We start from the raw sequence: 15,099 nt of genomic DNA on the forward strand, positions 1-15,099 counted from the left end.
GGCGCCAGGGAAAGGTGCTGGAATGCTGCATCCATACCCGACGCTATTGGGGCGTCGTATCCCACACCCTGGCCCGCGCTGTGCCCAGATGCCTCCCACCCCTCCCGGCCCTCGTCTGCTGCACACCCCGCCCGTCCACTACCCACCAGCTTTAAGTCCGCGCTCCCGCCCTTCACCCAGAGTCCACTGCTGCCACTACCATCACCACCATTGCACCACTGCACCTCTGCCTGCCCGCCTGCCGCTACCACTGCACGCCAGGCCCAGCTTCTCTACCTACCTTTGCAACATTGCCATTACCATCACCATCACCATCAGTGCAGTGCGCTGACAAGTCCTGTTGCGGCCCCCAGCCATTTGCAGCTTGCCTAATCCAGCGGCCCACACCGCCACTCCCCCCGCCCACACCGGTACTTTGCTACTGGTACCATACATAGAGCCCGCCATGGACCACTCCTACTCAGCCTCCCAAAATCACATGGACTTCCACTCCCTCGACCGGAAACCTTCGGCCTTCTCCTTTGACGACAACGCTACCCTTGACTCCACCATCCTCGACACACCCGTCCTCATGTCGCCCTCCACCAGCAACCAGGGCATCTTCTCGCCAGAGACGTCCATCTGGGAGGACTTCTCGGCTTCACAGTTTGTCGACCGCACAGCCACCAGCTCGGTTGTCAACACAAACGGCAACAACCCCTTCTTCACAGAGCAGAGCAACAACCCCTTCGCTCGCCTACCCCCCAACCAGGCCGCTACCTACGGCCAACAGTCATGGCCCGTTGCCGACAACTCGGGCTCCAGGACACCCACTGCCCCCAAGCCCCTCAACCCTTTTGGCCCCGGTGACTTTGGTGCCGCTTCCTTTGTCGACCAGCCCCAGATGCCCTTCCACGGACTCCCCGTGCACCAGAACGTCCGCCCCAGTGCCGTCTTCCAGGCCGCACCAGAGCAACCCATGTCCCCCCACACCCACTCCGACTGGATGGCCTTCAACCAGCAAGAGATGGACGCCCGCCCGGGCCCCAAGCGCATGCGACCAAACACCCCTCCCCGCTCCTTCTCTCCCCGTCGTGACGGTGGCATCCGCAAGAAGAATGCCCGCTTTGACATCCCCGCCGAGCGCAACCTGCACAACATCGACACCCTGATCCAAGGCTGCACCAACGAAGAAGACCTCAAGGAGCTCAAGCAGCAAAAACGCCTCCTCCGCAACAGACAGGCTGCGTACGTACTACCGCCTTTTGGTTCTTGGCTCCACGCTCCATGTTTGGTCCAATTTACCTCTTGGTCTATGCTCTCCATGTTTCATCCGCTGACCTAATCACAGACTTGACTCGCGGCAACGCAAGAAGAAGCACACTGAGGAGCTTGAGGAAGAGAAGAAGCAGTGGATGGAGAAGATTTGCCAGATGCAAGATGACTTTGCTTCCATGCGCCTCGAGTATGATGCCCTTGTTGCTGAGAAGGAGAACTGGCACCGTGAGTCCATGGAGATGCACCACATGGTCAACCAGCTGCAGTTCGACAAGGAGGAGCTCGTCCGCACCCACACCATTGAGACGAGCGAGCTCCGCAAGAAGGTCTCGGTCCTCACTGAGCGCCTCGAGGCTGCCACCGGCAACGGTATGGCCGTCGCCCCCAGCACCACCTTCACCGACTTTGCCTCGGAGATGGATAACCTCAACATGGGCAACAGCGACTGGGACAACTACATCTTTGTCAACGACTTTGCCTCTGACGACCAGCCCACTCCCCAGCAGAACCAGGAAGTGTCTCTTGTCTCGCGCACAAAGGACGAGGACAAGCCCGTCGCTTCTGGTCTCTTGCTCATGCTCCTGCTCTGCGGCGCCTTTGTTGCTAGCAAGTCTGGCACCGCTGCTCCTCCTATTCCCCGCATGCCCGACGAGGTCCGCGCTGCTTCTGCCACCGTCTTGGATAGCATCTTCAAGGACGCCGGTGTCGCAAACGGCCTGAGCGAGCAGAGCCTCCTTGCCACCCACGTTGCCGGCCTTGAGCCTACGCCATCTGGCATGGCCTGGCCCAAGACCACCATGTCTGGCTCGGAGCTTGCTGGTATCTCTGGCTCCACCCTCGACCAGCTGCACTCTCACCTCACTGGCCCCACCAAGGACCAGGAGCACGAGCAGCTCTTCTCCATCACCCCCGACCAGTACAACAGCATGACTTCCCTCGACTTTACCCGCTCGCGATACAGCGTCACGAGCGATGACCTCTCTGACCCACTCTCGCCCGGCGCCCAGCCTTCGCACCGTCGCAACCTTGCCGAGACTCTCGCCGCCATGCGTGAGCAGAACAAGGGTGACTCTGCGGCTGAGATCTACACGCGTAGTCTGCTTTGGGACAAGATTGCCCCCGAGGTCGTCCACGAGTTCAAGCGCATCGTCGAGGAGTCTGCTGCCATGTCACGGCCTAGCACTTCCGAGGGCACCAAGGTCGAGAACCTTGGCTAAACAGCCCCACCTGGCCATCCACCCACACGCCACCACATACCACCACATACACACCACCACCACCACCACAACACACACGGACACACCCAACCCACCTTTCCTTTGTTAGTTTCCTAAGTTGCATTAGTCCTTTCACCAGCATAGCGGTTCACTTCTTCCCCCTTGGACAAGGGGCTCTCGTAGGGACACAAGTTGCATCACGGTCTGGCTGAGATACCCGTTGTTTACACGGGCATCGCCATTTCTTTTCTCAACGCTCTGGCCTTGCCAGTCTTCTATACTATGGGACGGCAACGTCGATTTTGGGTACCTTGTTGCCTGCGTCGTTTGAGCATGGCGGTTGTTTCTTCATGTCGAGACCTGGTTCACGACTTCATCCATACTTGGTTTCTGTTGTTGTTTTTTCTTCTTATTTCCTATTCCTATTTCCTTGTGTTTGTCATATCCTTTGCTCAGCAACATTCGAGATTGGCTTTGATTTGTCTGTATCTGTTTTGCACAGCGTAGCGAGCGTTGACATTTTCCTTTTACGTTTACCACGAAGATTGAGAATTTGGCAACGAAGGATATGGGGGAACATGTATCGATGAGCATGATCAATGACGATTTGTACATGACGACAGACGAAGCGAAGAAAGATATTTATTGCCCATTCACACTTGTTTTGTTCTATTGTTGCTTGTCTTGTCTTGTCTTGTCTTGTTTGATGTTTTGTTGGCGAGCGATGCGATGATGGCATGAACAAAGTTGGATATGATTCTTGTTTTTTCCTGAAAGAGACGAGGCTTGTTTTTCTTCCTGCATACCCCTCATCTTCCTGCATCCACACGCACATCTGCTTACCCCCCATGACTTAACCTTTACGACTGTTACGGCCCCCTCTATGGTAGACCTTTCGGTCTTGTTTTTTCTTCCTTTCATAATACCCTCTTACCGCTCTTTCCCCGACGTTTGTTCGGGGGAACGGACGATATTCCCCCTTGAGATACCAGCTTTCTTTGCACACTTGGTTTTTCTCGTTTTTTGCTGCGGCCGTTTCTGCGGCCCGTGGTCACAGATTGTGCGTGTGCCGAGCTCCATTGGCTGACAACGGAGCCGGATGCAACATCCTTTTTTGTACCTAGGTCATCGACCATGCCTTCTTGATTGCCCCATTGGTGGGCAACCAAAGCATGGCCGAGTCAGTCTTAATGCTATCAGACGCTTCTTGCACTCTACCAATCGCCTATGTCGCCGTGATACGAAACCGGCCATGCACACACACACTCTCTCTATCTCGCTCGGTCACTCTCTCTGCCTCGCTCCATCGGGCGCCCCATGTTCATGACCTAAAAAAAAACACCATTACTGTGGGCTTCCACTTGACTGGTTCCCCACCATCATCACCGGCCGAGTAGAGTGAGACATTCTGAAACCATGCCGTCTTACCATTTCCCACCATTGCTGACTTTGTGCGTTGTTATTGCATACCGTATATTCACTCTTGCATTTTTGCTCTCTCAGCTTCTCCCTCTGCTTGATCATCCACCGAAGATTGCACCGAAACAACTAACACACACACACACATATAGATACATACGCATACATACTTCGATCTTACGCACAATGCATGCGAAGCAAAAAAAAACGCACGGTCGATCCCCATTTTTCGGGGTCCTGTCACTGATGGCTGGGGGTTAGACTTACCTCGCATCGCATGAAGCGGGAAGGGAGGATTAACATCGGCCCACTCCCTTCTTCTCTTGACAGTCAAACTAGGCGTAGATGTACCATGTGCTGCAAGCGATACAGCCGCACTTTCCACGGCACACAACAAGGGCCCACAACTTGCCGGCCGAGCTGCACGCCTTGCATGTACTATACTGTACTGTCGCTGTATGTACAACATCTACCGCTTGTCGCAAAGCTGTGGATTCACACTTCACACTATACGGCTTCATACTCTACGAGGCAGTTGATGGGATCCTCGATCATGATCGGGTGGCTCAGAGCACCCACGACGACGTGACCGAGGCGCAGCATGCGCAGCTGATGCCACAAGCCGCGCAAGCACACATCTGATCACTGACTCGATTAACTTTGCATATCTCCCGGGTATACTTACTCTATGTATTTACACAGTACCAGAGGAATTGATGGTAACGAAAAAAAGCAATCGGACTTGTAAAAAAGTCTGGTACATCCTACGCAAGTCACAAAAGAAAAAATGTCCTGCGGATCCCCCCGCAAACCCTAATCCCACTCACTGTCTTACCCTCCACGCATGACGTGCGTGATTTCTACATACAAAGAGAAAAAAGAACTTTGTTTCCGCGAGAAAAAAACTAAGTAACACTCACATATACACAGAAAAAGAATGCTGATTTGCATACCCGTGATCTCTCCCTCATCCTGACTCACATGACCATCCCCCACAAAAAGCACCTTCCGAACCACCAAACCCCCCTTCCACTTCTGTCCACTTCTATCGTAAGAAAAAACAACAACACAACAGTAGAAGTCTCCACTACTACCCGCTCCTAACTTACCTAACCACACACCTCTCAAGCCACTTCCCCGTTCACTCCACCCATGCCACTTCCCACATACATACATACATACATATACCTCCTGCATCAATAAGTCTGTTTCAGAAAAGAAAAAAAGCGGTCCCGCATATACATACAGGCTGCATGTACAGTAGTAAGTAAGAGGGTCTTTCTATCTAGTAGATTCTACACATGGTACATACATATGTACGTACGACTTGTGCAGGTTTGTTGGCGGAAGACGCGTTTCAACCACATCACCACCTTTTCCTATTCCTAATTCTTCTCTGTGGGATTGTGCTGGCAAGAGACGGTGATGGAGGTGAGGGGGGGTGTGTGTGTGGAAAAACGTTACGGACCCCGCGGAACGGTCCTGCCCTGCACCGCATACGCGAAGCGTTGAGCCGGAGAAATCTCCGTTTTCTCTCTCTCTCTCTCTTTCCAACAAACGACAGCAACCCCCTTGCTTGCTTACAGAGATACGTGGCTAGGCGGCCTGGGATGAGGGTAGGGGGGGGGAAGAAAGTCTGGATGAATGAGTCTGGTGTGGTTGAGAAAGTCAGGAGAGAGTAAGTGACGGTGTAGGCCGCGCGCGTGTGTGTGTACGCTTAGAAAGGATGAGTCGGAAGAATCACTTCTTGAACGATTGATATGGCAGAAAATAGATGGGGAGAAAAAAATGAATTCGCCACTATATTATTTACATAGGGATATGGAACGATATCCCACAGCATACAAATGATGCGATACAAGCCTTTTTTTTTCCTACGCAAAAGAAACGGCAGGCATCAACGGCAGCAACCGAGAAAGAAGAAGGGAAAGATGAAGGAATCCGCGGGTAGAGTAGAATAGCGTCAACCTCGTAAACAAACGGTAAACAAAACCGTGTATGTAATCCTTCCAATTCCTTACTTACATTCACACCAAGGGAAGGGGGGGCCTAAGTTCTAGAACCACACACCCTTTCGCCACATACGACACACACACACACTCAAGGAGAAATAGTACTAGGTGCACATCATCGGTATTTAACATCCCGGAACGCAAGGGCGAGTAGAAAGCAAAAAAAAAAGACAAAAACGTTTGATAGGACAAGACTCAGAAATTCAATAAAAGAAATTATCGGAATTATTCGAGAGCATAGTAAGAAAAAAGCAAAACAAAACAAAATAGCAGAAGATCTTCGCTTCCCCACGGGAAAGACGACGCGAGGCGCGCCCATCTCTCTCTCTCTCTCTCCTCCCACTCTCTTTCTCTCACACTCTTACTCACAAGACATCATCTCATGACTTTCCGCAAATGGAGAGGGAGGGTAAGGAATCCTCTTAGTCGGGCCGACGGAAGTTGTGGGTGGGTGTGGGCAACAACAATAATCATACCCGGTCCGCCGCCAATATAACGCCCTTTATTTGGGATTGTATTTATCTTTCCAGATCCTATAATCCAAACACACACACAAAATCGTTAGCACATGGTCTTTTTTTTTTACTGTAAATCGAACCTGTCCAATCGGGGTAAAATAGAATATAGGTCCTAGGTTCCGGCTTCCGAGGCTTTTTTTCTTTTTGAAAGAAAAGTTGGTGGTTGCGGCGACCGACTATCAAAACGGGGTGCCGAGGCTACTGCAAGTCGAGATCCAGATCGTGACCAAGACGAGTTTCGTCCATGATCCGCTGGTCGTCGGCTTGTCATGGTCGTCGTCGTCGTTGTCGTCGCCCTTCGCCGTCGCCGACGTCCGTCGATACGTACGTACGTACCATCCGCGCCCCGAGCGAGGTTACCGTCATTGTCGCGATAGCCGTGTGGTCGTCGCTTTTTTTGTCTCCTTCCAAATCCTTCCCGTTTGCCTCTTTCAAGCCCGCACGGCCGCTCAAACATGTTTACTACTGTCGCGCCATTATGCATCTCAATTTCCAGCTCGCCATGATTTGATGCAATCATCTGACGGGTGCTCCACACACACACATGAACGCGCTGAACGCCGTCATCGGCTACACCCTCCCATCCTTCCGCTGATGCTTACTCCAGAACCGAGGCCAGCGACACGCTGCCACGTGTAGCGCCGTAAACAGGCTTGTGTGCACCATGCACCCAGTGCGCCGGGTCTAGAGGTATGCCCGCTTCCACTATTGGCATACGACGATGAGGCTTGCACCAAACGGGTAGCGTCCTATTGCTGGTTTTTTCTCCTCTGTCGGCGGATGCAATCATGTGTGCGTAGCGGGGAACTCGCAGCAAGTGTGACAGGTCGTACTGCGGGTGAGGGCGAGGGCCGCCGTTCAGCGTCCGCATCGGCTAAGCGAGGGGACTGTCAAAATGGTGCACTCGTAGCCAATCGACTAGCCTTGGCAACTGCGCGTTCAGACTGGCCGGCCTGAATGGACAATAGCGCTGTGCGTTGGATTGCTCCATCACGCCTGGTGGCTTGGTGTTGAGGTTGATTGAGGGTGCAACATCGGCTGGGACGGGATGGCGCGGGTCAATGCTATACTAGCAGCTCGTCATGTCTTGCATTGCGCGCGCCCTCTTGACACGGCATAGACTGAGGCTCGGTCCGGGGCTGATATGGATCCTTTGGTCGATGACGAGGTAACGAAAGTGGTGCGACTTACCATGTGTTGCCTAATGTTTTGTTACCCTTGGATTCCGCGAGGCGCAGGAATTGAGCCGCTTTGAACTGGAGACAGGGCGCAGTCAGCATACATCCACATCAGCCGAGTTCTTGCTGCTGCCCAAACAGTGAGGCGGAACAAAGGAGGACGCCGTGTCTCAGTGGGACATGGCACATGATGACTGAGGTCCAGGCTGTACACTCTTTTCCAAGCTGACAGTTCGCGTCGTTATTGCATAGACTTGACCGGTCAAGCGGATGCACAAAGGAGCATAACGACCATAAGGTAGGGGAAGAGAGCTGACACATCTTGCTTACCTTGTCTTTCTTCGTACCAAAGCCCTCGATGTAGCACCAGGCTACCTCATTCATCGCATCCGTGTCGCCCAGGTTTGCAGCTGTTTCGTAATATTGCTTCGCTGCTCTAGGATCTTTCTTGATACCCCAGCCATTGCGAAAGCAGTTGGCCAACTCATACATGGCCAGCACAAGTTCGCCTTTGGCTGCACCTCCTTTCTTCATGCCAGCACCAAGTGCTAGTTTCTCAACTTCAGCACTGTTCGATGCTGCCATGGACAAGTATTGAACCGCTTGCTCCTGGTTGGATTCACAACCCCAACCATGGCTGATACATAGTTAGTAGTGAATTGAATTAGATACTAACGAGTATTCGTGTACCGATTGACAATTTCAGGTTGCAATTGGGAGAGAGAGAGAGAGAGAGAGAGAGAGCTTACCGCAGGGCGAGGCCGTAGAGAACTTGAGCGAGAGCATTGTTTGCGCCGTTGGGATCAGCAAGTTTTCCAAACAGGGACGTTGATGCTTCAAGATCTTGTTTCGTTCTCGTCAGTTTCACCAGCAGGGCGCACACACGTTAGTTGCAATTACTCACCTCCGTGCTCGTGTTGTCGAATAGCCTCCTGTATGGTCTCCTATACAAAGCTTAGACCGACTCTTGTGCTCCCCATAGTTGTGCGTACCTCGTCCGCTGGAGCGCCAATGGTTGTACTGCGACGCCTTGGGGTCGTCGGTCGACCTTGTGACATTGGACTCTTGGGCACATGGCTTGGTGTACTGGGCTGGGAGCCATGTTGCAGCCCTGATGTAACCAGCACCGTAGCCCTCTTTTCCCACTTGGCCTCTTCCTCCTCCGTTCGTGCTACTCCATCTCCGCCTACTTCAGGAAGATTGTCCGGTACGTTTGCCGATGCGTTCGACTTGCTTCGCCCAAGCTGGAACCGATGCCACTCCCCTCCCGACGTGGAGCCCTGTGACGAGGCATTGCTACGACTTCTGAATCTGGGAAATTTGCCTCGCGGTTCAGGTGACAAGAGAGGAGAATCGCGCTGGGGGTCGCCGGGAAAGCTGGGGGGCTCGATCGTCTCTTGCGTCGACGTCGTGGTGCGAACGAACTGGAACTCTGGGACATTGGGAGAAAGGGTAGCCCCTGTCGGGGATGCAGGGCTTGCACCATCATCCCTGATTTTGTCCTTCTTCTTCAACAGGTCTTTGAGCGTCATGGTGTCGCGCAAATTGCCTCTTCTCGTGTCGAGCTTCGCGTTGCCAGCGCAGGCAAGGGGTTACGCGGCAGGAGACCTAGTATTGTTCGAGAACAGCTTCGCCAAAATTAGAGCGCGCCGTGCTTTCCCGCTATTCAATCTTCAGGGTATTCTTATATCTTCGCAAAGTCATCGTAAATGTGGCAGAGTCGCACATTATGCTGGCGCGGGCTGTCGAATTGTACGGCACGACGGACAGTGGGATGGAGGCTAAGCAGTAGTTCCAGCCCGCCTCAGCCTCCACACGGCACCGCCCCTGTCATACCCTACACGGTGAACACTTGCGACGCTAAGCATACACAAAAACAACATCATCTCTACCGCTATGCGACCAACCATGCTCCCGGAGCACACGGATACCAGGTGCATCTTCATGTCTGCTTGGGCAAAGCAACTTCTGGACATTTTGATCCTCAAGTCCCAGCCGTTGCCACATCCAGCGCTATCCATGCGTCGCCGTTATGCCTATGTACGCAATCCAGTTGCTTACAGCCGCCACCTTTATAAATATACCTTGGCAAACACCTGCAGCGTATATGCAGCGTAAGTATAGCACATGCAAACGCTATAGTAATATGTCATCCTGCAGATCTCTCACCACTTCAATATCCAATCATTCACAATATTTACATCAACAGACGGAGCATATTTGTATTCTTTCAATTCTTTTTCTTGTTACATGTGTTTTACTGTCTTCTTCTTCTTCTTCTTCTTCTTTTTTTTTGATTCGTTCAAACATATGCATAGGGTGCAGCCCCCTGAAAGAAACGAAAAGACAGCATAGAAAATCGCACGAAGGGGTATCACCGAAAAGAACCCTGAAAAGCCAAGGCCATCCCTAAACAGTCAAGACGAGCTGAACGCCATCAGAACGAAAACCTACCAGGTTATGAGATACACGAATATGAGACTTGAAGAGAAACAATTAGGGTGGCCCATATTGGAAACAAAACAAGGGGAAACATACAGTATCCAGGCATCACCAGATCTTGCTCACTGGTTTGCATCGAAGGGAACGAAGTCTGCCTGCTGTGTAAACTGACGAGGCTCATGGTCAACGCTGGCCTTTGGTATGATCTGCTCCAAGTTATCCTTGATAGTCACCATATCCTCGGGGGTTCTGGAACGATTAGGCGTATTCGACGAAGGAGAGCCTGCTGGTGAAGAGAGACGCGTGGTCTTTCTCATTCGAGAAGCACGGCGAACATGTCCCAGACGGCATTCATCGCCGTAGCGACATGTCCCTGTGTTGGCAAAACTAGGGCACTCATGTGCATGTAACTCAGCGCATTTGTCTCCCTTCTCGCAGTAGCCCAGGCTTCCGAATGCTTCGCAGTTTAGCGCAGCAGGATTGGTGCGAATATGAGCGAAGCGACAGCCGTCGTTAGCACATCGACCAGCTTGGAAATGCAGGCAAGTAGGCGCATTGTGTGGCGAGGCCTTGTGTGATAGAGAGCACTGCTCTCCCATGGGACAGGCATCTTTGTAGAACCAGCGTTTGCACACAGCTTGCCTGTCTGGATCATGGATGTAAGGACACCCATGCCGTGAGCACACACCTGTTGATGTGTTAGAGGCAAAAAGGAAAAAAAAGGAGAGTTGCCGAAAGTGTCGTTTCGTGGAAATACCTGCGGAAGTGAACGTGCGACAGAGATTCTGGAGATCCGTTGAATGATCGTTCGTTGGGGCGGTAGTGTTTAGTGGCTGCTTCGACGGACTTTCACTATCGCTTGCCTCTCGAGACTTGGTCGCGTCTATGGGCTTGTGTGTAATCGAGCGCTGGTATGGATGATAGGATCTGTTGGCGAAACCATGACCATAGCCACCTCGCTTTCGATGAAAAGCGTTGTGGTATGGATTGGCAGAATATCCTCTGGTCTGTGCATTCTCGCGCTCTTCTTTCTCTTTCTTCAGGCGCGCAATATAACCTATCGTCAGACTGTCAATATCTTGCGCTTATGGTCTACTTATTCCACGCTTGTTTGTACGCCTCTCCCACATACTCTTGAGCTCTGCATAGGCGCGTATTCGTTCCTCCTGTGAGGTCATCGCAGTGATTTGTTCGTGTGTGTACGGCGGGGGCCCCGGTGGTGCCATATTGTTGTCGCCTGATCGGTTAGCAATGTACGAGAGCAGTTGGCAAGCGGGCAACGGCGGGCGACGGCAAGTAGATTGAAGTTGTTGAAGGAGAAAAGCAGCGGGGCAACAAAGAATAATATAGTAGGGTGAGGCAGCGCCCATACTTGGCAGGGTCCAGGTCACGTGTCAGTTTCATCATCATATTCATATTCATTCTGACAAATACGTTAATGCCAAAAATAAGTATGATCTACTAGTCCCACCACACCTGTCAGACAGTGCTGATGTTTTCCAGATGCAGAGGTGTCAGATAGTCACAAAGAGTGATGTAGACAAAAAGATAAACATATGCAATCGCTGGGCGCGCAACGAACAGCCCCTGTCGATTCTCTTACGAACGACATCCTTTGTGTGAAGGCCAAGATATTTCCTTTCTTTAAGCACAGGTTATTCATTGATCATAATCTTCGAGATGATATTCATGTAAATATTAATTACAAGTGACTTCTACATAGCCCTTGTCATGCAAGAGAAGACAGAAAAGCATCAAGGGCACCGACACGTCTCGGTATGTGATAAGTTATAGATAAACGCCGTCATGCAAAGAGAGCTTCTGAGCCCTATTCCCAATAACGCCGTAAGAATGCTGTGATCCTAGACGCCATCCCGCTGTAAATGTTCCGTTTTCCTATGAACCAGTACCAAATTTTCAGACCGCGTTACAAGGCTGATGGTTATGAAGAAATGCCCTGTTTATTATTCATCCGCTTCCTCGTTCAACTGCTTACGTTTGATAGCAAGGTCTGCCTTCTGCTTGTCGATCTGGTTCTGCACACGTTTCTTGAAGAGGACATTGGTTTGTCGGTCGCGCTGCTCTGTACTCTGAATAATGGCCTTCTCCAGCTCTGCGATTTCAGTTCGGAGCTGTTCTTGACGCTGCTCCTCAGCTGCGGCGACTTCATCTACTTCGTCACCATCCTCGTCAGAGTCTGCATCGTCGTCGTCATCATCATCGTCGGCAGAAGTGGCTGCAGCAGGTGTCGAGGCCGCAGTCTCGGGCTCAATAGTTATGTTGCCATTATGGCTAAGAGCATGCATGGCGACATCATGAGCGGTCGTGGGGGTGCCGATTTGCTCGACTTGAACATTGCTCGAGTTTGCAAGCAATGCATTAAGCTGGTCATTGTCGCCGGTGAACTCGACTTCGTCATCCATGAGACCCTCTGCAAGCATCTGCTCAAGATCGTTGGCGTCCATCTCTTCTGCTTGTGAGGCGTCGACCATTTCCTCGTCAGCCTCTTCTTCCGAGCTTGACTCCTCTTCTGAACTCTCTGCATCGCTGTCTATCATCTCATATTTTGTAGACACTGCGTTTTCGTCCTCGGCCAGCAGTCGGTTCATCTGCGCTTCAGCTCGCTCGACATCGATGTATGATTTTCGAGGGCGGAAACGTCGCTTACGAGCCCATTTCATGGGCGGTGTCAGGCCATGAGGGAAACGGTGTGTATCCGGGGAGATGTAAGACGGCAGTGGATACTTTTTTGCCTCTTCCTCATTCTTGACCTCGTCGAGGACTAACAGCATCTGGCAGACATCCGCAGTCTTGACCCAGTCCTTTTTGTTCCAGCTCTTCAGAGATTCGATAACGGCGGGTAGCTCAACCATAGTCGCGGCGTACATGCGGTTCTGTATCGTGAGCATAGCGCGACGGCCTTCACGATCAAAGAAGCGGAAGTGTACCCCGGGGCCTCCTTGTGACACGCTCTTCCCAATTGTCTTTTCCTCAATAGACTTGCGCAGTAGGTCGCAGTCTGGGCCAGGCTTCATCCGCAACACGAACTGAGACTCAATGGCCGGGTCGGCTTCTGCTTCCTCAGCCTCACTGTCATATCCAACACCATATGGTCGTACTGGTGGCTTTCCTGCGCCCTTGACTTTCAGGATCGCCGTACTTCTGGTTGGGGTATTTGTATTTAGACCACTCTTTGGCTTTATAGACAGCTTGATAGACTGGGTGCGATTGTGCGTCTTGAGTGGAGGAGGCGGCTGCTCGACGGCTGCAAAGTTATCGTCGTCGTCGCTATCGTTGGTCATGGCAAGACTCTTCGCGGTAGGCTTTGGCTTGCGCTTGAGAGCAGGTGAATCGACATGTTCACCCTCGTCGCGCGCCCTCTTCTTAGGACCGGGCTTTCCTGAAGGAATGGCATTGCCGCTTTCATCGACCTTTGGCTTTTTGGTGTATTTGCGCTTGATCTTTGTTGCATCGCCGTTGCCTGCATCTGCTGAGTCGGTAGAGATAGGCGGCGCGATTTTAAACTTGAGCTTCGGGCCTGGCTTCGTGGCAGCCAGTGTAGGCGCGTCGGATGTGGGAGGCGCTGCGGGCGCATCGCTGGGAGCGGCGTCGGGGTTTTTGAGTTTGAGCTTCATCTTGGATGGCTGTGCGGATTATCTCGTCGGTTACGATGACAGGAAATGGACATGCGCCTGCGGGCGCGTCATTTGCGAGGATGTGCAAATGTGTACAGGCTAGAGAGTGCGGGTGGGCGATGGTGGTGATGCGTCGAGGGCCGTCTTGGCGAGCCGCGAAGGTGAAGGGCCAAAGCTTCCAACCCGCGTACCTTCACTCTATCGACACTGACTCTCTTCTCAGCCTGAACACAATGCGCCTGTTCCCACCGTAACATCTACCTTGCCACTGGACCTCTGCATCGATTCCTGTTTCTTCCACACACCACGTATACGCGCACACACGTACAAGCATGTCCCAAAACGATCTCTTCCTCAGTTTACTGCGGCCCGCCGTCCTCCACATTCTGCGTGCGACAGGCTTCCAACATGGCAAGCCCTCGGCTGTCGATACTATCGTCGACTTGACAGCGCGCTATCTATCTGTCCTGGCCGAACGAACTGCGTACAATGCTTATTCAAACCACAACGATCTCATACCAAACATCACCGACGTGCGCATGGCCATGCAGGATTGCGCACTCCTTGTGCCGACCATGACCGCTGGAGAAGAACTATGGAAGGAGATACTACGGAAGCCGCTTGAAGAATACAATGCCGAGACAGGCGCACGCGAAAACGAAGCGGCACGACGTGACGCCGAAGATACCGCAGACATTACCGAGTTTGTTGAATGGGTTAAAGGCGAGCAGAACAAGGAGATTCGGCGCATTGCAGGCACATACAAGCCGGTGCCAACGAATCCGACTGAGCAGCTTGACCAAGAGGAAATGGAGGATTATCTGAATAGTACGTCGCATGTGTTGTTGTAATGTTTTCTGGAAAATGCTAATTGCGCCTAGCCCTCATGAAAAAGCACAGCAAAACCGGAGTCGAATCGCGTTTCCAAGGGACCGTCTTGGGCGTCCCAGCCGAGCCAAAGTCTATCAAGATTGAGGGAGGAGCTGCCGACTCGATAGAAGAATGGTGTCGTAAGACGCGCGAAAAAGCAGCCAAAGAAGCGGAATCAAAACAAGAAAATCGCACTCTTCCGAATCATACTGAAACAAAAGAGCCCTCAGAGGATGTGGTGATGGAGACGGAATGAAACCTATTAATCAATTATGGAAGCATAGCGAAGGCGTTTGGTCACATCATTTTCTGGCGTTTTGGGTTGTTGGAACTTGGAAGCAAATGGAAGTCGCTGTTTTGGACATTGCTGTTTCGCTATTATCATATTTATTTCTCGGGCTGGATGTAGGCATGTGCCTGAACAGCACAAACAACTACTTCAACGCCACCAACGAATCGAGCGTCCATTACTGCTAATTTAGTAAAAATGAGATAAAATAACGGCTACACGAAAAAGAAAGCATATAGCAACCTATCATGGTACATGTGGA

At 51.9% G+C, this 15,099-nt stretch overlaps 5 protein-coding genes across 5 annotated transcripts; 2 read left to right on the forward strand and 3 right to left on the reverse strand.

The window, feature by feature from the left end:
• Nucleotides 1–445: 445 nt before the first annotated feature.
• COCSADRAFT_92985 (uncharacterized protein) lies at nt 446–2,474 on the forward strand (the record flags this gene model as incomplete). Its single annotated transcript, XM_007703271.1, has 2 exons — nt 446–1,227; nt 1,331–2,474. 2 exons carry the CDS (start codon nt 446–448, stop codon nt 2,472–2,474), a joined length of 1,926 nt encoding a protein of 641 aa, XP_007701461.1.
• A 3,534-nt stretch (nt 2,475–6,008) lies between these two features.
• Nucleotides 6,009–9,344, reverse strand: COCSADRAFT_38118 (uncharacterized protein). Its single transcript, XM_007702885.1, has 6 exons — nt 8,594–9,344; nt 8,506–8,545; nt 8,351–8,444; nt 7,932–8,238; nt 7,615–7,679; nt 6,009–6,438 (listed from the first exon to the last, which is right to left on the reverse strand). Exons 1-6 carry the CDS (start codon nt 9,131–9,133, stop codon nt 6,408–6,410), a joined length of 1,077 nt encoding a protein of 358 aa, XP_007701075.1. The 5' UTR covers nt 9,134–9,344; the 3' UTR covers nt 6,009–6,407.
• Nucleotides 9,345–9,945: 601 nt separating this feature from the next.
• COCSADRAFT_38119 (uncharacterized protein) lies at nt 9,946–11,345 on the reverse strand. The gene is made up of 5 exons (XM_007702886.1): nt 11,176–11,345; nt 10,801–11,100; nt 10,140–10,731; nt 10,056–10,082; nt 9,946–10,010 (listed from the first exon to the last, which is right to left on the reverse strand). The coding sequence occupies exons 1-3, from the start codon at nt 11,267–11,269 to the stop codon at nt 10,166–10,168; spliced, it is 960 nt and encodes a 319-aa protein (XP_007701076.1). The 5' UTR covers nt 11,270–11,345; the 3' UTR covers nt 9,946–10,010; nt 10,056–10,082; nt 10,140–10,165.
• Nucleotides 11,346–11,715: 370 nt separating this feature from the next.
• Nucleotides 11,716–13,788, reverse strand: COCSADRAFT_200850 (uncharacterized protein). The gene has a single exon (XM_007703272.1). It carries the CDS (start codon nt 13,676–13,678, stop codon nt 12,008–12,010), a length of 1,671 nt encoding a protein of 556 aa, XP_007701462.1. The 5' UTR covers nt 13,679–13,788; the 3' UTR covers nt 11,716–12,007.
• A 97-nt stretch (nt 13,789–13,885) lies between these two features.
• Nucleotides 13,886–15,072, forward strand: COCSADRAFT_120473 (uncharacterized protein). The gene is made up of 2 exons (XM_007703273.1): nt 13,886–14,506; nt 14,560–15,072. Exons 1-2 carry the CDS (start codon nt 14,011–14,013, stop codon nt 14,802–14,804), a joined length of 741 nt encoding a protein of 246 aa, XP_007701463.1. The 5' UTR covers nt 13,886–14,010; the 3' UTR covers nt 14,805–15,072.
• Nucleotides 15,073–15,099: the final 27 nt, after the last annotated feature.

The sequence above is a fragment of the Bipolaris sorokiniana genome, assembly GCF_000338995.1.
Source record: "Bipolaris sorokiniana ND90Pr unplaced genomic scaffold COCSAscaffold_9, whole genome shotgun sequence".
Taxonomy (NCBI): domain Eukaryota; kingdom Fungi; phylum Ascomycota; class Dothideomycetes; order Pleosporales; family Pleosporaceae; genus Bipolaris; species Bipolaris sorokiniana.